Below are 23,911 nucleotides of genomic sequence, written 5' to 3' on the forward strand. Positions count from 1 at the left end.
CATCATTTACACACTGACCATAGCTCAGCTGGACCTGGTGGAGTTTAAAAAAAAAAAAGGAGTACTTTTCCTCTCTGACATGTACCACAGCAGATGTATGATATAGCCACAGAAGAAAAAGTTCCTATAAATTATACCCCACAAAGAGATTTATTTTCCACCGCTGCCTAATGTTAATAATTTTGCTCGACGGCGTTGGACAGTGAGAGGGCAAGGAGTGTTTGTTCCTATTCCAGCATGGGGAGAGAGAGGCAGCTATTATGTGGCTGGGGGGGAGGAGGGGGAGGAGGGAGGAGAGGGAGGAACTTGAAGAGTTGCCTCCAGACTTCATTGAGAACTCGGAAAACACCAGGTTAACATCTATGAACCGATCCCCCTTGATGACCCGAGACTTTCTCCTCTCTGTCTTCTCTGTTGGATTTACCTTTCCTTCCCAAGGATTTTTATTTCAAGGAAACATCTGGAGGACACCTAACTGTGGATCTATGACAACCCTACGTGGGATTCAGCGACATTTGTGAAGTTGAAGAGGAGGAATGTATCGTTTCTTTGTGAAACTAACATTTCTGATTCCTGCAATCGTCATCTCACAAGGTAAACATGTCTGGGAAACGTATTTGTTGCATTTTCCTTTGGTTGAAGAACAGGAAAGAAAAGTGAGAGTAAGATCAATGAATGGGGCATTTCGGTGTCAATTTGATCAGCACAAGCAGGGATATTTTTAAGAGTAGACGATCAGAGACAAATGTCCGCCTGTAAAGGCCTTTGAACGTTTAATTGACTTAAATTAAGAGCTTTTCTCGTTAGAGTTGCACAAAGTTAACTGTTTATTTCTTCTGCCCGGGCACCGCAGTCATTGGCTACCGGTGCAAACTGGCTGTTTTGGGGAAACGCTAAAATAAATTATCAATCAATAAAAGTTCGATGTGGGAGTTTTTAAAAGTTTTTAAATGTTTGTGGTCTCGTGGAAAATTTTTTTTAACCTGATAAATATCGCCTCTTCCGTTTATTGTATTTTTATTATTATTATTATTGCTGTCGTGAGATCCGGTTTTAAATAACATGGGAGATAATGGAGGTCGGTGCGTATGTTGGAGCCTGGGTGGGGGGGGCACCTTTTGTCCGCTTGTGTGGGAGAGAGTTGTGAGTGCCGGCTGAAGGGTGGTGGGTTGGAGGAGGTGCTGTTATTCCCGTCTGCCGGTAAACAATGCCCGAGGAGAGTGTTTTATGGCTCGTGCTGGACTCTGATTTCTTTTGTTCCGCATCTGAGCCCCGCAGCTGCTGTGTGCACCCACAGCCCCCCCCCCCGCAAAAAAAAAAAAAAAAAAGCCACGCACCACGCGCTCCCTGGCCTCACCGGTGTCCACAACAGTCCCCCCAATATCCCCCACGGACAGCTGTGTAACAAATCAATTAAAAGATCTGGATGGCCGAAGCGTGTGCATTAAATATGAAATTTCTCTGAATAAAAAATTGCATAAAAACTCTCTGATTCAAAATGTTCTGATAACTTCAGACTTTGCTCCCAATGGCTGCAGATTTCAGATCCACTTTGTCACATTGCGTCTTCATTGGCTACACAGTTCTATGCATGTGTGTTTTAATGGTTTTCATGCACTCAACAGGTCTGAAATGCTCCCTACCTACTGAATCGTGCATGAATGGAGGAAGGTGTGAAGCCACCGCGAATGGAAATGGAGAATGCAAGTAAGTAACAAGTACAGTAAAAAAAAAAAAAAAAAGCCACAGGCCCCTGATGCTGCAGCACACAGCAACGTTTACGTTTTATCTAGTGTCATTTGTTGAGGTGTTTTGGAATTTGAGCAGGTTTAGAGATGCAGCATAGCGTGGTGTAATTTTGGTACTTGAAAAGGCTTTTTGGTCAGAAAGAAAAGGGGCCGCGTATTCTCCCTTTTCATTCCAGCCTTTGAGCGGGCCCTGTGCCCAGCAACCGGTGGAGGCCCTTGAGTTTCCTCGGGGCTGGTGAGCCCCTGTGTCCCTCCAGGAGCCGCTCTGTGAGGCTGCACACATTCCCCTAAAAAGAAAAGAGTTTAAGAAGTGAAGAAATGAAAAGAAAGTGCAATTCCAGGGTTCTGTAGAGGTGAGAGAGGGATATTGGGACAAAAGTCTACCCCCCCCCCCCACACACACCCCACACCCCTCTCATCAGTGGGCCCGTTAATGAATGCAAGACCCCTTCTCCAGCAAAGTGAGAGGACGCGTCGAGTCTTAAATCTTGTTTTTCTGCTCTTTCATGGGCGACAGCTGGGGCTCGCCTGCCGCCCGTCACCCATTGTCCTGCAGTCAGAATAATGCTGTGTGACTAATCTGAGTGGGGCTTCTCATCATGCCACAGCCACCCCAAACACCACAGCACACACCAAACCCCTGTCACAACCCCCACTAACCTTAAAAATCCCCCTCCTGCTATTTCAATGGATTCACCCCCCCACCCATCCCCACCCCAATTTTACAAGATTGTGATCTCCACTAAAAAGCCAGATGGCTGTGAAATGTAATTGGATTTGATGTCGAAAGAGTGAGATTAATTGGAATAAAGTGCAGAAATTTGAAGGCAAACAAGTTGGAACAGACAGGGGGGCACAGATTGTGTTTGTTCAGACTATGAACTGATGTTAGCAGTTTGTGGGTAAAACACTTAACATGCTGATGTTCCCTCAAGTTGACCAGCGTTTAATTTGGAATCTTTGACTGTCTTTCGCATGACTAGAATTTTTTTATCTCATGGATAGTCTTAGATTTTTACTGTAAAAAAAAAAAAAGCACGACTTACCCTTGTAGTGCAGTTTTTATCCATTTGATAAAAGCTCATGGGTGGGCTGGTTTACCCCCGGGGCATGTGGTCATGGCAGGCACTTTTCTGGTCTGCTGGGACAAGGGGGGATTTTTGAATAGCCCATGATACAATCCCAGGGCCACCAATTTAGAATTTACAATAAAATCTGCACACACACACACACACACACACACACACACACACACACACACACACACACACACACAGACAGCCACACGTGTGCACATACAAACTCTCCCCCCACCCTCCTCCTCCACAAAGCTGGTATTGTGGTCCCCATCTCTGCCCAGTCCAATTAAAAACAGACAGGATAAGAGCATCACTTCATCCATCCGCACTCTCCCTTCCTCCTTGCTTTTCCTCTCATTAATCATTCATCCCTGCTGAGCCAGGCGCTGCACTGGAAGATTCAGCATCAGTGCTCTGGGGTCAAAGTGTAGCATCTGTGTGTGTGTGTGTGTGGAGGGGGGGTCCCAATAATGGCACAAATAAAGTCTTTTTTTTTTTAATACTGTGTCACTTTAAATGCTAAGCGGTCTTTGATTGTGTATCGATCACATGGTTGGAAAGTCCACACAGGAAAAAACAGGTAAAAAAACGAAGAGGCTGGCACAGTGACAGATGAGTCAAAACAACCCCTGAGGTTCATTTGGGTTGTGTGATGTGAGGTTAAGATCGGCATTGCCAACTACAGGATGGTAAATGCAATGTCAAAGGTTCAAATGGTGGGGGAAAAAAAAGGCTTTAAAACTACATATGTGATTCCAGAACTGAGTCATATTCAGTGTTGCTTTTTGCTGCTGTGCATAAGCATATGGTGGCACAAATTTAAATGGTAAGATGTAATTAAATCCTCCATCGTCTCAGTTCCCACGAGTGTGAGGAGAGAGTGAAATCACATGGTGGCACTGAGAACAAGGAAAAGCTTGGTTTAAACTGCCCTAATCACATGTCTCACAGGTTTACTGGGATTATACCTGTGTTAGGACAAAATTGGTATTCCATTTCCCTTTCCTCCAGAAAGGATATTTTCTGTCCCTGGCTGTAAAAATATCGTCCTTTTAATTAGATTTCTTTTCATGATGGATCATTCTTTAAGTGTCCTGAGTGCTGTTTGTCTAAATGCGGCGTATTTATCTCTCTGTGTTCGGTGAGGCTCAGCTTGATACTCTTTAGGTATCTGCAAACACAGACAGACAGAGAGTGACATTAGAAAAGCTAAAGGTTTTGCTGATATACTGAATGTAGACCAAAAAACTTATTTATAGATAAATAACACTATAAAATCTCATTTAGATTTTAAAGTAACTTAACTTGAGTACACCCAAACTAAACTGAGGTGGCAGTTACCTATACTCAGTTCAGCTGCTTTTATTCTCAGTTACAGAATCTAACTGTCCCTGCTATCATGTGCAGTAACACACCAAACTATGACGAGTCTTCTTTCGGTATCAATAAAATATGTCGTAACTTTTATCTGTAAAAAGCATAAAACTCATAAGGGGGACAAGTGAACATATGTCTAATCCCTCAATCAAGCTTTCAATCAAATTCATGACACAGTAAGTGATTTTCGGAGGTTTCAGCCGAGGGAAAAATCTACTGTCTAGACCGAAAAGTTTGCTTTGGTTTGTGGTAACACATGGTACACAGACACAAAACGAGTCACGGTAATGGGGAAGCGCTCGGTTATGATTCTGAGAACAAGAGGTAATCTGAAGGTCTGGAGCTTCCTGTTTCCCATGGAGCCATAGTCATACAGGGTGCTTTAAAAAGATGAAGAGTACAGCGTAGTTTGTGTCAAATTTCATTTCCATGAGTGGGACTGTTACGAAGGCATGCTGAGGTTGAAAGGTTGTTGCCCCTCAGCTTTGCCTTTCTGTGGCTGACTGACTTGTCAATGCTGCTTTGCTGAAATAGACACTGTTTTCATCCGAAGTGTTAATAATAATCTCACGATCTCCACATGTTTGAAATACTGCAAGAAGTCTGACAGAAATAGACCCGAGACAGAAAAGTGACTGAAAGTCTGCTGTGGTTGGTGTGATCAGACCTCTCCGACCTTGCACAGGGCTGCCTGGTGTTGCATATTGACGATAAAATGTCTCGCCCCTAAAGACCGTCTAGAGCGAGCCGAGTACCACTCAAAAGATCTTCCAGTCTCCCTTAAGGAATGCTCCTCTTCATTTGTCCTCTTACAGGATTACTGGACAGGTCTGTGTTTAAGATCATCCCCATGCAGGCTTAAGTGCATCAGGAGCATACAAGTGCATGACTGGGTCAAGTGTGCCTGCTGCTGTTAGAGCTTAAACTCCAATAAAAGCCTAAGACTGCCACTCCCCTGGTCAGGCCCATTCTCTAGATGCCAAGGCCTCTCTGATACAGCAGTAAATGAGGAACACTGTGAGAAAATAGTTTGATCCCGTTTACCGCCGCAGTGCTTTATACTCGGTTTGAGATTTGCTCTTAAGAATTTTAGTGAAACTAATAAAATAGTCATTACATGCTGTAATGTATGCCTGTGTAGAGGTGGCATGGCCTCAGAATAACACATCGAGACGAGACAAGGCAGTGAACAGGATCCTGGGGGGGGGGCTGGAGATCCTCAGAGCGGGACGATCAAAGCTGAGCTCTCAGAGCACATAGATAAGAGGCTATTTGACTCTAGTGGGTGCTGAAAGTTCACATGCACCAGCAAAGGTTGACAAATGTAAAAGCACAAGATTCTTTTGGCAGGTCAGTGTTACACTTCAGGGCACATAGCAAGAAAGTACATTGGCCAAATGTTAACATGAGTTTCTTTACCTGTGTCTAAAAGATGTGCAGGGTGAGAAATGTTATCAGGATCATCATTATTCTCAGATCCGTTTCATATCCAGGATGTTGTTGTGACATGTAATGTATACACATGAGTCATGGACTCAAGTCTAGAGGTGCATTAACAGATGTGTTGTCACTGATAACCCTCACAAGAAGCAAAATGACAGGCAGGTGTTGTTGGACTGACTGACGTCTCCACAGTGTTGAGTAACTGAAATTAACCTGACACCGAAAGAACGAAGTGTGTCACTCAGTCACACACAGAAACTGTGGATAGTTATGACCATGGTGCTTGTTATCTCTTATGTTGTGCGTGAAAGTGACTTTGCTGTCTTTAGTCAGCAGGTGCTCAGTTCCTGTCAGCTTGAGTGACCCCCATAAAACTTCCCCCTTCTCTCTGTGTAGAGGGTGAGAGAGGAAATAGCTTTATTGCCGCCAAAACATTTGATTCGTGAGCTTTTTTACGATACAGCTTACATAAAGTAGGCATTCATCTTCACTTAACTTGTGTTTTGGGGCATTGTTCATATTAAGTGGCTTGGTGAACTTTTTTATTTCCTCTGTTTAGCCAAGAAGACATTTTAAATCCTTATTTAAGACTTTGCTGGTTTTTATCTGGTGGAATCATTAAAAAAATACTGTATGAGACGAGATGATATTAATCTTGATAATACCGACCTAATGCACGTGACACATGATAATTGTTGTACTTCTCTCCAGCTACTGAATTAAAATTTCTGGGCCTAAAAAGGTGCAGGTCATTCAATGCAGTGGGAGTTCACATTCCTCCAGGCTGAGTATATTTCTCATTTCCTTTAACATTACTTTGCTATTCCCAGCCCTACCAACAGATGTGGTGCCCAGGGGTCAGACGTTGGCTAATTATTAGACACATCCAAGGGGTCATTAGCTAACTAGACAAATGAATGAAGAGTAAATGACAGGAGGGTGGGGTGGGTGGGTGGGATGAGAGGAGTGGGGAAAAGACAATATGGGGATCGTTTTATATAATTTCAAAAAGACCATGAGAGAAAACAAGAAGTGTATGCAACTGATACTCACAGACATGGTTACTGTAGACCACGCTCAGACATTTACATAACATTTTCCTCAGCTGTGGCATTTCCAGCACACAGTGGGGCAGGTTTGTGTCAGAGGATAAAGTCACCCCCACAGTGGCAGATGGTAGATCAGGCCCAGTGGGGAGAGAGGAGAGAGAAGGCAAAGAGGCCATCCCACAGTCACAAAAGTGCTTGGGGTCAGAGGTCAGGGAAGCATCTGCTCTGGCCTGAGGGGACATTGCATCGCTGGGAGAGACCTGTTGCCGTGGTGTGTGCTGCTTGGCTTTTCAGCATGTGGGTGGATCTTTATCTGAGACTGGATTGACTTCAGGACAAAGAAGATCTATTACAGTTAGCATGGGGTGACACACACACACACACACACACACACCATTAATAATGCCTCAGTTTCTAACGCCGTGCAAAGCTAAGTGAGGATTTGAAGATTGAAACTGTGATTTTTTTCTCAGTGATTACTCAGCGAGTCTTCATTGTAAAGTGAAAGGGAGAAACTTCAAAGCCTCCCCAGAAGATTTTACAAGCTACCGTCAATTGCAACTGTCTGGGATCCATGTGGGGCACACAAGACTGTTAAAATCTCCCTGATTTGGTCTCACCTTACTAAGTCAACAAGGCAGTTTTCAGCAGTGCCATGTGACAGAAGGGGAATGCTGTAAAAAGCAAACTTGTAAAAAGTCCACACTTGAGAAAACAGAAAATAGGCCCATTAAAAGCGGAGAGTGATTCCAAGCAAAAGCAGCGAGACGAGGGGAAAACAAATAAAATTGAAGGAGGAACAGGTAAGTATGAGAGGAATTAAAAATGTGTGTGGTGGTTTTGGGGGGTTGAAGAGACAGAAGTTGCAACAGCTGACTTCACATGGGTTCTTTATGTCCCTGGAGGAGAGGTTGGCTTGTCAGCACCCCCATCTGACAAGGGGACAGAGGGGAAGGAGGGAGGTAGGGGGGTGATGGAGGGAAGGGGGGCGGATAAGGGCAGAGGAGGAGGAGGAGAAAGGAGGAGGGGGTGGGAGGAGGAGTCCTGTCCAACAGCTGCCTTCATTAACATGCGCACCTGCTCCCTGTGGAGATACTAGGAGGCCAACAGATGCCCTCCCTTGCACATAAACACTCACAATCATACACACAACTACACACACTAACACAAGCCCCAATTCAAACATAAACACCTTTTCTGCTGACTTTAAATGCTCCTCCACGTGACAGTTAGGGCTTTGCCATTGTGCACAAGCTGCATATCAAATCCTTTTGATTTGTCTTTTTTTGGGGGGGTGGGGGGTGAAAATAAGAGCTGGTCTGTCCTTATCGTTGTCCAGCTATCTTCAACTCTCATAATCAGCCGGTTTGAGCTATGTGACTGTAGAAGCATCTGCACTTTGGTCTGGATGGGAGGGAAGCACCCGCGGGCTTAGAGTCTGAATGTGGTGCTCCATATAGGACATCCAAAGCCGGCGCAGTCCCCTTGATCTCTACAATCATTCAGGATGAGTGTGGACAGCGTGCGAGCGAAAGGTAGATGGGAACGGGCTGTTACGGCTAGACTATTTTGTGCCGTCTGTTGTCCCAGCAGAATGTGTTTTCAAGGTTCTGAGGGAGTCTAATCCAGAGAGGCACACTAGAACAACACGCTTTCCCCGTCCCCACTGCATTGGGAATTTGCTGGGCGGGAAAAACTTTAGTCCACCTCCCTCTGTCCCCTTTCTCCACTCGCCTTATTCCTCTTTTGTTTACATAACTGTTCCCATGATTTAAACCAAAAAAGATCTTAGTTCTCTAATCATAATCACTTCTTCTCTCACTCTTTGCTCCTAGGTGTCCCAGCGACTATGTAGGCAGTCGGTGCCAGTACCCAAACCCGTGCAGCCCTTCGCCTTGCCGCAACGGAGGCGAATGCCACCCTGTTTCCCATGGCAACACATTCGATTTTCGCTGCGTGTGCCGTCTGGGCTTCACCGACCGGCTCTGCCTGACCCCCACCAACCATGCTTGCATGAGCTCCCCCTGTCGCAATGGAGGGACATGTGATCTCATTACCCTGGCTGTCTACCGATGCCGCTGCCCACCAGGGTGGTCAGGTATGGATGTGATGGATATCTATGTTTTTTTGTGTATTTTCTTTTGTCTCGCTGTACTATAAGCCATCATTTCTAATAACTTTCTTTTGCTGTTTTGTTCTCAAGGCAAAACATGCCAGCTCGCCAACCCCTGTGCTTCCAACCCATGTGCAAACGGTGGCCAGTGCTCGGCCTTTGATTCCACCTACATCTGCACCTGCCCGCCTGCTTTTCACGGTCAAACCTGCAAGCAAGACGTCAATGAGTGTGCTCAGACTCCCTCCCCCTGTCTTAACGGTGGCGTGTGTGTGAACGAGGTAGGTTCATACCACTGCCGCTGCCCTCAAGAGTTTGCCGGCCAACACTGCGAGACCCCCTACATGCCATGCAGCCCATCACCATGTCAGAATGGAGGCACATGCGTCCAGAAGGGAGACACAACCTACGGCTGTAGCTGCCTGCCAGGTATGACACAGACGTCCATCTACCCTACACTAATAAGCAGGACAATAGTAGTTAACTTTTTTCTGTTGACATATGGAGTTGTATCTGGCACCCACTTTTGTTTTCCTATTACATCAGTTGACCTATAATCCAGTTGTTGTTGTAGTATAATCTGATTGGGTGGAATACATACCCCTCTCCCCTCTCTGACTCTGCCAGCCACCCGTGGCAGGATACAGTCCCACAGACGTTTCCTCTTGATAATCACCAACAGGCCCCTCACAACACCAGGAGCCACACATTCAGATAAATGTATAGATATACACACCCTATTCATGAGGTCAAACACACAATCACACAAAGTATCTTGTTTTTCACCTAAAAACAGCCAGTCTGTTTCACATCTTGACTGTGTTGTCACCCATAACCGTTGCGATGTTGTGTAAAACTATTCTTGCGTAGTTTGTGGTTATTGCTGTTAAATCCAGAGAGCAGGCAGCTGTGGCGCAACTTATCCTCTGTATACCACTTCACACTAAGCACAGTAGTGTCTCTCTGAAAGGTCCAAGACTTAATGTTTGTTTGAGCTTTCAGCTGGCTGACTGCGTTTTTGTCTGATTCTGCACTTATGAGGGATATTGTAGACTTATGTGTTAAAGTTTAACCCATGCTGTGTGTGTCTCGTGGGTGTCCGTGCTGGAATGCGTTTAGATAGCGAAGCCGCACAGGCACCTGCAGGGCTGCGATGTTGATAGTTTATCAGACTATCGTGGCTGTAAAACACCCACTCGAGCCTTTGATGTTTGAGGAGGAGACAAGCACCGCTGTCAACTCCAGGGCATTAAAACAATCTGCCACGAGGATATGGAGACTATCTCTATTTTAAGCGCAAAGTGATACAAAGAGGAAGAAAGTCTTGATGTTGCCAGATCTTTCTTTTATCATAGTCAGCTTTTTTTTTTTTTGTTTTCACCATATCTCTTTTTGTCCCATGTCTCTCTATTCATCAGGCTTTACAGGTCCTCACTGTGAGCACAACATAGATGATTGTCCAGGCCACAACTGCCAGAATGGTGGTGTGTGTGTAGATGGTGTGAATACCTACAACTGCCAGTGCCCTCCTCATTACACAGGTGATCTTTCCATTAAAGAGTCTTTCCTTTTATCTCAATCAGAAACATGCAAAGAAAGCATTTCTAAACGTACCCGTTTCACCTTTCAGGTCAATACTGCACAGAAAATGTGGACGAGTGTGAGCTGATGCCCAATGTGTGCCAGAACGGTGGGACCTGCCATGACACTCATGGCGGCTACCACTGTGTTTGCGTCAACGGCTGGATGGGCGACGACTGCAGCGAAAACATAGACGATTGTGCCAGTGCAGCGTGTTACCATGGTGCAACGTGCCACGACCGCGTGGCATCTTTCTTCTGCGAGTGTCCTCATGGTCGCACAGGTACGACTCCAGGCATGCAGATCATGACTTCAATGATGTCATTACATTTTAAGGAAAATGTGGATCTTGTGGTGCTCACAGGTTTGCTGTGCCATTTGGATGACGCCTGCATCAGCAACCCTTGTCAAAAGGGCTCCAACTGTGACACCAATCCAGTCAACGGCAAGGCGATCTGCACCTGCCCCCCAGGTTATACTGGGTCAGCCTGCAACCTGGACATTGATGAGTGTTCCCTTGGTAAGTAATAAAGCCATTTTCTCCTCCCCTCGGACTTGGTTTGGAAATTCATTTCTAATTGTCTTTTTTTTTATACATGACCACATAAGTGTAATATCTTCTTCTTTAAACATTTTAGGTGCCAACCCGTGTGAACATGGCGGTCGCTGCTTGAACACCAAAGGCTCTTTCCAGTGTAAGTGTCTTCAAGGCTATGAAGGTCCTCGTTGCGAGATGGACGTCAATGAATGCATGTCCAACCCTTGCCACAATGATGCCACCTGTCTGGACCAGATTGGAGGGTTCCACTGCATCTGTATGCCAGGTGGGAACATTTGTTTTTACTGTACGGAGAAGAAAACGGGTTATGTGGCTCAGTTTTAAATGGCAACTGTGTAATTTTCAGGATATGAAGGCACATTCTGCCACATCAACACAGACGAGTGTGCCAGCCAACCTTGTCTCAACAACGGCAAATGCATTGACAAGATCAACTCCTTTCACTGTGAATGCCCCAAAGGTGAGACCAATGATAGAGGAAAAAATTGTTTCTTCAGTCCTTCTGATCTCTTGTAAGTCCTTTTTGATCAGACAAAGGGAGCAGTGAAGAGGCAATAAACAAGTGAATCATTAACGAATCTGTCAATGAGTAGAGCATGTCTGGTTCTTAGATTGCATGTAAATGATTTACTTCTACTAATGGTGTCACAGAAGGGTTGTTCGGTGAGCAGGACAGACCATGTCTAAATGCAGAAACATTAGCATATTTCGCGGGCATGAGTGTTTGTATTAGAGCTCAGCGCCAAAACTGGGGGTAGGGATTGGTTTATACCCAGTAAGCTGGAGGCTATTGTATTGAGGTCTGAAAGAAAGATTTCACTGCACAGTAAGAGCTGAGGAGTCGGGGTGGGGGGTGGTGGAAGGAGTGCTGTGGAATGGTTCGTTAAGACCTTTAGTGTCCTCCAGACCCACTTCACATGCAAATTAGTTTTTCAGTTCTCACTTTCTGTATGATATACATAACATGACAAGCTCCATTGAAAAATTTCACGTATTTAAAGCAACTGAACTGAAGAAAAGTCTGAAGCTGTATTTCATTCAATCCACGTCAGGTTTTTCAGGGAATCTGTGTCAGGTGGACATTGACGAATGTGCCAGCACCCCCTGCAAGAACGGAGCAAAATGCACCGATGGTCCAAACAAGTACACCTGTGAATGTGCCGAAGGTAAAGCAAACCTTTTTGGCGCAGATTTCTTTCAATTTCCACTTCCTCACCACACGATCTTTACCATCAATCGCACTGTTCTCTCATCTAGGTTACACAGGGCAGCATTGTGAGACAGACATCAACGAATGCTACTCTGACCCCTGCCACTACGGCACCTGTAAGGATGGCCTGGCCTCCTTCACTTGCTACTGCCACCCTGGTTACACTGGTCGCCTTTGTGAGACCAACATCAATGAGTGCCTGAGCCAACCATGCAAGAATGGTGGTACTTGCCAGGACAGGGAGAACACGTATATCTGTTCCTGCCCCAAAGGCACTGCAGGTTAGGTTTTAGACTTTCACACATAATAATGATGAAGTCTTCCAGTTAAAATGCCTTTTATTTAAAATTTTAATCACTTGTGCTCCACTCTATAGGTTTCAATTGTGAGATCAACCTGGACGACTGTAAGAGCAAACCCTGCGACTACGGGAGATGCATTGACAAAATCAATGGCTACGAGTGTGCATGTGAGCCGGGCTACACAGGTGAGTGCTCGGTGGAGTTTCACAGGTGCAGTGGGATGGTCCACTGAGCTTTGGGAGGGGCAGGTATGACAGGTGGCTGGCGGGTCCACTCCTGCAGAACAATGGCATCATATTCCCTATGTGTGTGTGTGTCGGGTGGGGGGGGGGGGGGGGGGGGGGTAATAGAGAAAGGAACACAGTCTCCAACCAGACCCACACACAAAGCACAAACCTTGCCAACCATTTGAAAAGACTGTGACACTGAGCCTGGAAAGAGTCTGTAAGGCGATACTTTAAAAGGAAAAGAACCTGGCCTTTAATCACATGTGTTTATTAGTGTGCGACAACATCACAAATCCCACTGAGTGTTTTCATATAACTAACTTTGGCTCTGGATTAACTGTAATGTATTAGTATATAAAACTTTGATGAGCAAGCAGTATTCCAAAAAGTGGACCGCTCTTGTTGTCCTCCCTTTCATGGCCCAACAGAGCCGGTTCTGACTGGTAGCGGCTGTGTCATTATGCTAAAAGCAGGGCAGGGAGGAACAAGTGTGTGTGTGTGTGTGTGTGTAGGCTGCAGTGCATCCCTCCTCCCGTTCATCTTTTTGTGCTGATGGGGTGAGTGTGGAGGGCATGGTGGGACTGAGACACAGAGGGACAGAGGACTATTGTAACTGAAGATCAGGCAGTTGGGCCCTCCCTTACTGATTGATGAAGAACAGAGGAGGAGGGAGCTGGGTGGGGGATCTGAGGGGGGGTTTAATTGTTACTCGGCCGTGTGTGAAATGGGTCTGGCCTTCTGTCCCTGTAAACAGCCCTGGGTGAGGTTACTTCTCCCCGGACAGGGGGGTGGTGTATGTGTGAATAGGGTGAGTAGCGACAGCCCCCCCCTTTCTTGGCAGCACCTCCCCCTCAGATCCAGCTGAAACCCTCCTTCTGCCTATTCAACAGGGCCCCATTCAATCAATGAAGGAGAGGCAAAAGGGCCTCCAGGGGCCACCAGGCTAGGCACACATTGGAGCTGCTGCCTGTTGAATGTTGAATCCTTAGTGTTAGCTCTCTCTATTGTCAAAAACCACACAATGCATGTCCGTGAGCAAAGGCTCAAAGAATACCAGAACACAGAGTGGTGTCCATCTGTGGGGCTTTCATAATAGAAAGTGAAGATATTTATCAGTTTACATCTTTCAAAAAAAATATTTGCTGCCATTGTCATAAAATCATATCTTACTAACTTTCAGGAGCAATGTGTAACATCAACATTGATGAGTGTGCCATCAACCCCTGTCACAACGGTGGCACATGCGTCGATGGCATCAACAGGTTCACCTGCTTGTGCCCAGAGGGGTACAATGACGCCACCTGCTTGTCTCAGGTGGACGAATGTGGCAGCAACCCCTGCATCCATGGCCGATGCCAGGACCTCATCAATGGGTAAGATTTTAAGATGAGTGAGCAGCAGAAAGTGGTAAAAAATGTTCAATTTCTTTGTGCCGATTCAGAAATATGTCTCAAACAAATAATCACCATTGGCCTGTCTTTTAATTTTTATTAAAGCTATAAATGTACCTGTGACTCCGGATGGAGCGGGCTAAACTGTGACATCAACAACAACGAGTGCGAGTCCAATCCGTGCATGAACGGGGGAACTTGCAAGGACATGACCAGCGGATACCACTGTACATGCAGAACGGGCTTCACTGGTCAGTTTTAACTCTTGCCATTTCTTGTCACTACCCGGCTTCCTCTTTGCTCATTGAGACTGAGTGCGTGCCTCGTTGGCCTATACCTAACCCAAATGCAATTTCTAATCTTGCCGCTATAGGACCTAACTGCCAAACTAACATCAACGAGTGTGCGTCCAACCCCTGCCTCAACCAGGGCACCTGCATCGATGATGTGGCAGGATACAAGTGCAACTGTTTGCTGCCCTACACTGGTATGACATGTAGCTGATCATTATTCACTACCTGGACTACCACCATAGTTATCTGCTGACTCTGCTATTTGCACAGGTTTCAAAAAGTAAAAGCAATTTCCCACTTTCCACACAGAGGCATTATTCTATCCTATCTTGTGTTGTCATAGTAAACATCGACCAATGGCCACTAACAGGGACGTCTGTTTTTGGCATCTCTGTGTGGAAAGTTATGCTTGTCTGCCTTTCAGGGATAACAGAGTGCGTGTGTGTTTTGGAATAACATTCCACAGTGGCTAATACAAGTCTGAGTGCTGGAGCCAACCCCTAGCCCTATTCCCACTTCCGTCCCGTCCTGTTTCCTGTCTGGAACCACATAATGGCAGGAAACAGGAAGGCCCTTCCTGTTTGGAAAATTGTCACAGAAATGGATAAGGAAGCAGGATAGAAACTGGGATTTAGATATGAAACTTTGATAGGGGGTCAAAAACATGAGGGGATTTACATTTAGTTTCTTTGTCATTTGTTGTTGATTTCTCAGTTTTACCAGTGCAATGCAAACACTGATGTTGTCTTTTCTCTGCCTCCAGGTGAAAACTGTGAGACCCTGCTGGCTCCCTGCAGCCCCAGACCCTGTAAAAATGGTGGCATATGTAAGGAGTCTGAAGACTACCAGAGTTTCTCCTGCATGTGCCCTGAGGGATGGCAAGGTATCCACCCATTTCTGTCAATCATCTCTCACATGTCCTTTTCATCAATCTGTGACTCCACTGAATAATGAAATGAACTTTAATTGGACTCTCTTTTTTATCTCAAGGTCAAACATGTGAAATTGATATCAATGAATGTGTGAAAAGTCCATGCCGCAATGGTGCCATTTGTATTAACACTATGGGCGGCTACCAGTGCAAGTGCCAGCCAGGTTACTCCGGCCAGAAGTGTGAGACGGACATTGATGACTGCAAACCAAGTAAGGAAGAGATATGCACCTTTTGAAAAGTTCCTATCTTGTCTACAACTTCAAAGTAGGAAACACAAAACTTATATCCTCTTTGGTGTCTTTCAGATCCCTGCAGTAATGGTGGTTTGTGCCACGATGGTATCAATAGTTTCACTTGCTCCTGTCCGCCTGGTTTTCGTGGTGGCAGATGCGAACAGGACATCAACGAGTGTGAGAGCAACCCTTGCAGGAATGGTGCCAACTGCACGGATTGTGTAAACAGCTACACCTGTACCTGTCCGCCTGGCTTCAGCGGCATCAACTGTGAGATCAACACCAATGACTGTACCGACAGGTAGTCAAAACGCTGTTTGTACTTGTTTAACTGCAAAAACTCTGCTCAGTAATCAGCCCAAAGTGTGTATGATAATGGAATAATGCATTAATGTTGTGTTTCTGCAGCTCCTGCTTCAATGGTGGCACTTGTGTTGACGGCATCAATGCTTTCACCTGTCTGTGTCTCCCTGGATTCACCGGCAGCTACTGTCAGTATGATATCAACGAGTGTGACTCTAAGCCCTGCCTCAATGGAGGAACTTGTCTTGACAGTTATGGGACATACAAGTGCACTTGTCCTCATGGCTACACGGGAGTCAACTGTCAGGTGGGAGCAAGTCTTTTGTCAGAGTAACCTTTTAGGTACTTGTTGCTTTCATGCATTGCCTCTGTGTACAGTTTAACATTTTTTCTCCTGGTTTCCCTGTTAGAATCTTGTGCGCTGGTGTGACTCTTCCCCCTGTAAAAACGGCGGTTCTTGCTGGCAGCAGGGAGCCTCTTACACCTGCCAGTGCCAGACTGGATGGACTGGCCTATACTGTGACATCCCCAGTGTGTCCTGTGAGGTAGCAGCTAAACAGCAAGGTACGACAGCTGTTCAATCATCGTATCATTTAACCAACTGCCTTCACATTTGTTTTACGATGAAATTCCTGTGAGTGATTTTTACATCCTGTTCCTCTGTTGTTGATTCCAGGTGTGGAGGTGAGTCACCTGTGCAGGAACTCAGGCCAGTGCTTGGATGCTGGAAACACACATTACTGCCGCTGCCAGGCCGGCTACACCGGAAGTTACTGCCAGGAGCAAGTTGATGAGTGCTCACCCAATCCCTGTCAAAATGGAGCCACTTGCACTGATTACCTGGGAGGCTACAGTTGTGAGGTAGTGAATATAGGACTGAGAATTTAAATGGTCAAAATGGGGGGAAAAAAAAAATCATCTGGTGATGGGAGATGGGGATTTCATATTAAACTTGGACATGGACATGAAATCTGTTTTCATGCTTTAGATCAGATAAAATATTCTTTCCATGAAAACTCCTCAGCATAATGATTTTTTTTCTCTCTCTGTCAGTGTGTCCCTGGCTACCATGGTGTAAACTGCTCCAAAGAAATCAATGAATGCCAATCACAGCCTTGTCAGAATGGAGGCACCTGTATCGACCTCATCAACACTTACAAGTGCTCCTGTCCCAGAGGAACACAGGGTAAATACCTACATTGCACATTCCCATCTACACCGTGCAAAAATCTAAGCATGTAGATGACCACAGAAAAATGACGTTACAGATATTTACTCACCCAACACTACTCTTTCCTACAGGTGTCCACTGTGAGATCAATCTGGACGACTGCAACCCTTCCAGTGATCCGCTGACCAATGAGCCTAAGTGCTTCAACAATGGCAAATGTGTGGATCGCATTGGAGGCTACCAATGCGTATGCCCACCGGGTTACGTAGGCGAGCGCTGTGAGGGTGACGTCAATGAGTGTTTGTCGGACCCCTGTGATCCCAGAGGGTCATACAACTGCATTCAGCTTACCAACAGCTACCGCTGTGAATGCCGCACTGGATACACAGGTACCTCATCACCCCAAGAATACATTATGCTTGTGGGACGTATCTGTATGTCCACCTGACACATACTTTTGGCCTCTGTTCTCAGGTCAGCGTTGTGATAAAGTGTTTGATGGCTGCAAAGGAAGACCCTGCAGAAATGGAGGGACATGTGCTGTTGCCAGCAACACACCCCATGGTTTCATTTGCAAGTGCCCACCTGTGAGTGCAGCTATGACATCTCCTGAGAACCAGTGCACCATACAAGATGTTTTTGATACAATTTTTTCCTCAAATATAGTTCACTCATCTCTATCCGTGTCTGTCCCTTTAGGGCTTCACTGGCTCTTCTTGCGAGTATGATTCTCGCTCCTGTGGGAGTCTGAATTGCAGAAATGGAGGTACGTGTGTGTCAGGTCACCTTGGCCCACGTTGCCTGTGTCCGCCGGCCTTCACTGGACCTGAGTGCCAGACCCCCACCGACAGTCTCTGCATCTCTAACCCTTGTTACAACGGTGGAACGTGCCAGAACACACCAGATGCCCCTTTTTTCCAGTGCAGCTGCCCCAGCAATTTCAATGGCCTGCTGTGCCACATCCTGGACTATTCCTTTGTCGGAGGTTTTGGTCGGGACATCACGCCACCTCCGGAAGTGGAGGTGAGCTGTGAGATTCCTCAGTGTGATGAGTGGGCAGGCAACCACATCTGCGACTCGTTGTGCAACAACCACGCTTGTGGTTGGGATGGAGGAGACTGCTCGCTGAATTTTGATGATCCATGGCAAAACTGCTCTGCGGCTCTGCAGTGCTGGCGATACTTCAATGATGGGAAGTGTGATGGCCAGTGCAACAGCCCTGGCTGCCTTTACGATGGCTTTGATTGCCAAGGACAGGAAGGACAGTGCAAGTAAGTATAGAAAACAGAAAAATTATTTTTATTGTAGAAACCTTGTTTGGATTTTTGTTTCTCCACAAATCTCAGAATATTCATCTGGTCTTTTTTCTTTTTTTTAGCCCATTGTATGACCAGTACTGTAAAGACCACTATGCTGATGGTCATTGTGACCAGGGCTGCAACAATGCAGAATGTGAATGGGACGGTCTGGACTGTGCTAACAACATGCCAGAGAAACTGGCAGATGGGCACTTAGTTCTGGTGGTCCACATTCCCCCAGAACAACTTAAGAACCGTTCTTCAGCTTTCCTGAGAGAGCTCAGCAGTGTCCTCCACACCAACATCGTCTTTCGTCGAGATGCCAAAGGAGAACCAATGATCTTCCCTTATTACGGCAACGAGCAGGACCTGGTTAAGCACAATGTGCTGAAGCGCTCTGCAGACGGTTGGCCCGAGTGGGCTTCGATGCCGTCTAATGTTTTGGGTCAGGTGACGGAACGTGTGTCTGCCATGGTCAGCCCACGGAAACGTAGAGAACTGGATCCTCTGCAAGTCAAAGGGTGCGTACCAAAAATAAAAATAAAAATAAAATCATGATATGTGATATGATTTGTACAAAGATTAAAATTAGTTAAAATGCACATAATATTATTTCTACTCATTTCTGCTTGTAGGTCTGTAGTGTACCTGGAGATTGACAATCGTCAATGTTACCAGCAGTCTACTGAATGCTTCCAGAGTGCCACAGATGTAGCGGCATTCCTGGGAGCACTGGCCTCCAGTGGGAATCTCAATGTTCCCTATATTGAAGCGGTCACAAGTATGTCACTTTAATTCAGCCCTTTTATAAATGTATAAAATTAAAGTAGTGACCAACCTCCTAAGTAATACACAGTGATTTTCTCTCTTTTCTATCTTCAGGTGTGAGACCCACACCATCCTCCTCTGAGCTCTACCCCATGTATGTAGTCTTCTTGGGCTTGGCTGCTTTGGGCTTTATCTGCCTGGGAGTTCTGGTGTCGCGGAAGCGGCGACGAGAACATGGCCAGCTCTGGTTTCCAGAAGGATTCAAAGTGTCAGAACCCAGCAAAAAGAAACGCAGAGAGCCGCTGGGAGAGGATTCTGTCGGGCTGAAGTACGTAGGAAATGAAACTGAAGCACTTCTGACTGGATCATGTAGTGTTTTATCTAACTTCTTTTTTTTTTAAAAAAAGGCCAATGAAAAACTCGGATATCAATCTTATGGATGACAACCAAAATGAATGGGGTGATGACGATCCAGACTGCAGGCGCTTCAGGGTAAGATGTGCACGTTGATAAGAAGGCTTCACTAGTTATACCAAACTATGCATTACCATTTTCACGCTACCCATTGATACTGACAGTGATTTATGTTTTTCAGTTTGAGGAGCAGAGTATGCTGGATTTGAGTGACCACACTGACCACAGGAAATGGACACAGCAGCACCTGGATGCAGCCGACCTACGTATTCCATCCATTGCTCCCACGCCTCCTCAAGGAGAGATAGAAAATGACTGCATGGACGTCAATGTCAGAGGACCAGGTGTGCACACTTACATGAATAACCGTCTGTCTGCCATTGTGAACCGTGAAAACTGTGTTCACTTGGGACCAGCAAACACTCAGTCTAATCCCTGCCATTCTTCTTTCAGATGGTTTCACTCCTTTGATGATCGCCTCCTGCAGTGGTGGAGGACTGGAGACTGGTAACAGTGAAGAGGAAGAGGATCCGTCGGCAGAAATCATCTCTGATTTCATTTACCAGGGTGCCAACCTCCACAACCAGACTGACCGCACAGGAGAGACTGCCCTCCATCTAGCTGCTCGGTACGCTCGCTCTGATGCTGCCAAACGCCTCCTGGAGTCCAGCGCCGACGCTAACGTGCAAGACAACATGGGCCGCACCCCGCTTCACGCTGCTGTGGCGGCAGATGCGCAGGGAGTGTTCCAGGTAACCATTTCTTCCACAAAAATCTCCCATCTTACCGACTTCTGTTTTTGATAAGTCTGTCCATCAGCTTGAAGGCACTTAAGTAAACAAGTCTTTGTTCTTGCAGATTTTAATCCGAAACCGTGCCACTGATCTTGATGCTCGTATGCATGACGGAACCACACCACTGATTCTGGCTGCCCGGCTGGCGGTTGAGGGCATGGTGGAAGAACTTATCAACTGCCACGCCGACGCTAATGCCACAGACGACTCTGGTAGCTAACGTTTTATCAGCATCGCATCTCAACAGTTAAGAAAGATCCCTCAGTGTGCTTGTGTGTTATGATAGTAAACGCTCTCCCTTTTCATTTTCTCTGCAGGTAAATCTGCTCTTCACTGGGCTGCAGCTGTAAACAACGTAGAAGCCGCTGTGGTGTTGCTGAAAAATGGTGCCAACAAGGATATGCAAGACAACAAGGTATGTGAAATGTTTGGCCTATTTCACATATTTAGACCCTTACATTCCACAAAGTATACTTTGTCCGTTAATAGTTTTTAACCGTTTTTGGTTTTGTTTTTTTTTTTTTCAACGTTTTTGGCTTCTTTCTCAGGAGGAGACGCCACTCTTCCTAGCAGCTCGTGAAGGCAGCTACGAGACAGCCAAGGTTCTACTGGAACATTTTGCAAATCGTGAGATCACTGACCATCTCGACCAGCTGCCCAGAGACATCGCCCAGGAACGCATGCACCACGACATCGTTCGTCTCTTGGATGAGTACAATGTGGTCAGAAGTCCCGGGCTTCACAGTGCCCCCTTAAGTACCTCCAGCCTCTCTCCGCCTCTATGCTCTCCTAATGACTACCTTAGCAACCTCAAACCTACCCTTTCTGCCAAGAAGGTTCGCAAAATTAGCTCTGGGGGAAAAGGAGGGAAAGATGGAGGCAAAGATAACAGAGTGAAGAAGAAAAAGTCCCTGGACGGAAAGAATAATTTGTTGGACACATCGGCTGTCCTTTCCCCTGTTGATTCCCTCGAATCTCCACATGGATACCTGTCTGATGTGGCCTCTCCTCCGATGGCATCCCCCTTCCAGCAGTCCCCACCTATGTCTTTAAATCATCTACAAGGCAATGGAGATACCCATATGGGCCAGATGAGCATGGCTAAAGATTTGGGCTGCATGTCTTTTGACCCTAATCCACCTCGTCTCTCCCACCTGCCTGTGTCCAGCCCCAGTAGTCAGGGCACAACATCCATAGGTGGAAACAGAGGAGGCCAGTGTGACTGGGTCTCCAGGATGCACCCAAGCGTAGGCCAGCAAGGAAGCTTCTCGCAGGCACCGCCTATAACCCACAGTATGATGGGACCGCTGCACGGCGTCAGCACAGCCACGCTCTCTCAGATCATGGGCTACCAGAATCTGCAGACCAGCCACCTCAGCTCGCCCGCACACATGATGCAGCAGGCTCATTCACGGCAGCTCCAGCACCAGAGCTCCAGCTCAACCACCGCTGGCCAGACTCTCAACCAGAGCTTCCCCAACATCGAGCTGAACAGCTCCGACATGCAACAAAACAGCAGCTCAGGCCGCTCCATGCCCATCCACACCGTAATGCCACAGGAGACCCAGATCCTCGGCACCCAGTTTCTTACCCCTCCCTCTCAGCACAGCTATTCTGGCCCCATGGACAACACACCTAACCACCAGCTTCAGGTCCCCGACCACCCGTTTCTGACTCCCTCTCCCGGTTCTCCTGACCAGTGGTCCAGCTCATCACCACATTCCAACATGTCCGATTGGTCAGAAGGCATCTCCAGCCCACCCACAAGTATCCATTCGCAGATGAATCTGATCCCAGACCAGTTTAAGTAGTGACTTGGTAAACTTACAGAACTCTGTAGGGAAATTTTTTTTTAAACAAAGTTCATACACAAAGAAAATGACAAACCTGTTTCAAGACTGAAGATGCTCCTTTTTACACAAACCTTTTCCTACTAACGATAAAGACTTTTAGTAATTTTGTATTTATTTATGTGCTTTTTTTGACCTGAAATATAAAGAAGATGCTTTTATATTTATGCTTTTTTAATTTTTTTTGTATGTTTTTTTTTTTTTTTGTTAAGTATGGGAAGATTAGAAATGGAGTGTGTATCGGAAAAAGGACTCCTAGATGTGTACACTGGCTATTTATTTGTGTCTTGTGTTGCTATATTCACTGGATTTATCTTAATCTTTTGGTTCATTGGTCCTTCCAAATTTTATTTTTGGGATTTGCATTATGTTTGTACATATATTTTTTTCTTTTTCTCTTATAGATTATTTTTCAAAAATTCAGTATTAATTAATTATATTTTAACCTCTATTGTCTTTACGTGATACAGGAATTGTTACTGAGCTACATTCAATTAAGTCTTATCACTGAGTCAGATGATGATCAAACCAATGTATGTGTGTGTGTTTATGTATATATACGCACTTGTATACATACACACACACACACATTCATGTCATCTTTCATAATGTTCCTTCCTACAAATATCAGAAATCTACAGAGATAATTTTAAGATCTGGGACCTTTACAGCAGAGAACAAATGTCTCTTATGTGTTGAGAGATGTGTTTCATAATTAATGGAAAATGCATCTATATCAAGCTAAGCGTTTTTTGTTTGTTTAAATAATGGTCTGGGCAAGTGCTGTAACTGATTTGTGATTATTTATGACGCTCGAAGTCTTTCTGTAGCTCATTTTGTGTCTCAAATCAGTAATTATGGTTACTATGTTTAACCTCTAAGTGTTAAATTACAGACCTGTTGTAGGGAGTTGAAATGTTACATTTGCCACCGTTTAAAATAGTGCCAGTGTGATTCTTGTTTTTCCTAAGAGAAGCGATGTATTTGTGAGATTTCTTGTTAAATTAAAAAAGGTAAAAAAAAAAAAAATCTTCAAGGTGGAGAACATTGTTTGTGAAAGAAACCGGGACCTTTGTTTGTCGACATCGCCTGCACTGTGTCAGAGAGTGTGGTATAAGGTGTCTAAATGTCATGTTTTATAAACTAATCCAGAGATAAAGATGTTTTTAAGAAAAGACGTAATTCAAAAAATTCAATGCTCATGCAAAGTTGTAGTTTGCAAAGTATTTCCTGTTTAAAAATGTTTTGTAAAACTTGTCTTGATTCAATAAAAGCTGCTGTCAAGCTTTAAAAAAAAACCCATTATTTTCTGTGTTTAATTTTCTTTTCTTTTCGTTGACCTCATGGCCATTTCATCGATACAGAGCGCATCAATACAACATCCGTGACAGTAAAATGAAGATTAGATGAGGTCTTCCTTCACCACAAGAGCTGGAGCCTGTCGCCCCCCAGTGGTAATAAGCTGATCCTACCATATTGAAAATGAAGAGCTGGGTAGAGGACACATCTCTGCTGTTGCTGAAGATTAATCAAATTTATTTCATTTCAAGTTTATAGAGTAAAGTAAAGTGTGGATGCCACGAAAAATATAAACAGTTTATCGGAAAAAGCAACTGATGTTCCATTCTTGCCGAGAAAATTCGTGAAAAATGTAAGATTTTGTGGTTCTTATGTGTATTGGATCTTTGGAGAAAGATGTGTCAGTTTAGACTTATCTCTAACGGGGATTTGCTTTTTCTATCATCAATCTACAGGCTTACAATTTTCTTGTCTT

The 23,911-nt window shown here is 45.3% G+C and overlaps 1 protein-coding gene across 2 annotated transcripts; it reads left to right on the plus strand.

Annotated features, from left to right (window-relative positions):
- Nucleotides 1-346: 346 nt before the first annotated feature.
- On the plus strand, nucleotides 347-23,228 carry notch1a (notch receptor 1a). 2 transcript variants are annotated; one of them, XM_029515410.1, is made up of 34 exons: nucleotides 347-594; nucleotides 1,626-1,707; nucleotides 8,532-8,794; nucleotides 8,900-9,238; nucleotides 10,228-10,350; nucleotides 10,440-10,673; nucleotides 10,755-10,910; nucleotides 11,029-11,214; nucleotides 11,296-11,409; nucleotides 12,002-12,115; nucleotides 12,207-12,440; nucleotides 12,536-12,646; nucleotides 13,869-14,061; nucleotides 14,185-14,330; nucleotides 14,453-14,566; nucleotides 15,136-15,255; nucleotides 15,363-15,515; nucleotides 15,612-15,840; nucleotides 15,948-16,149; nucleotides 16,253-16,406; nucleotides 16,519-16,703; nucleotides 16,896-17,028; nucleotides 17,145-17,402; nucleotides 17,488-17,600; nucleotides 17,713-18,284; nucleotides 18,392-18,832; nucleotides 18,947-19,092; nucleotides 19,194-19,407; nucleotides 19,487-19,571; nucleotides 19,675-19,837; nucleotides 19,947-20,245; nucleotides 20,352-20,499; nucleotides 20,605-20,702; nucleotides 20,836-23,228. In XM_029515410.1, exons 1-34 carry the CDS (start codon nucleotides 537-539, stop codon nucleotides 22,096-22,098), a joined length of 7,443 nt encoding a protein of 2,480 aa, XP_029371270.1. In that variant the 5' UTR covers nucleotides 347-536; the 3' UTR covers nucleotides 22,099-23,228. The 2 variants fall into 2 exon arrangements, with proteins under 2 accessions (XP_029371270.1, XP_029371271.1); XM_029515411.1 differs by lacking the exon at nucleotides 14,453-14,566.
- The last annotated feature ends 683 nt before the right edge of the window (nucleotides 23,229-23,911 follow it).

The sequence above is a fragment of the Echeneis naucrates genome, chromosome 12 (assembly GCF_900963305.1).
Source record: "Echeneis naucrates chromosome 12, fEcheNa1.1, whole genome shotgun sequence".
Classification (NCBI taxonomy): domain Eukaryota; kingdom Metazoa; phylum Chordata; class Actinopteri; order Carangiformes; family Echeneidae; genus Echeneis; species Echeneis naucrates.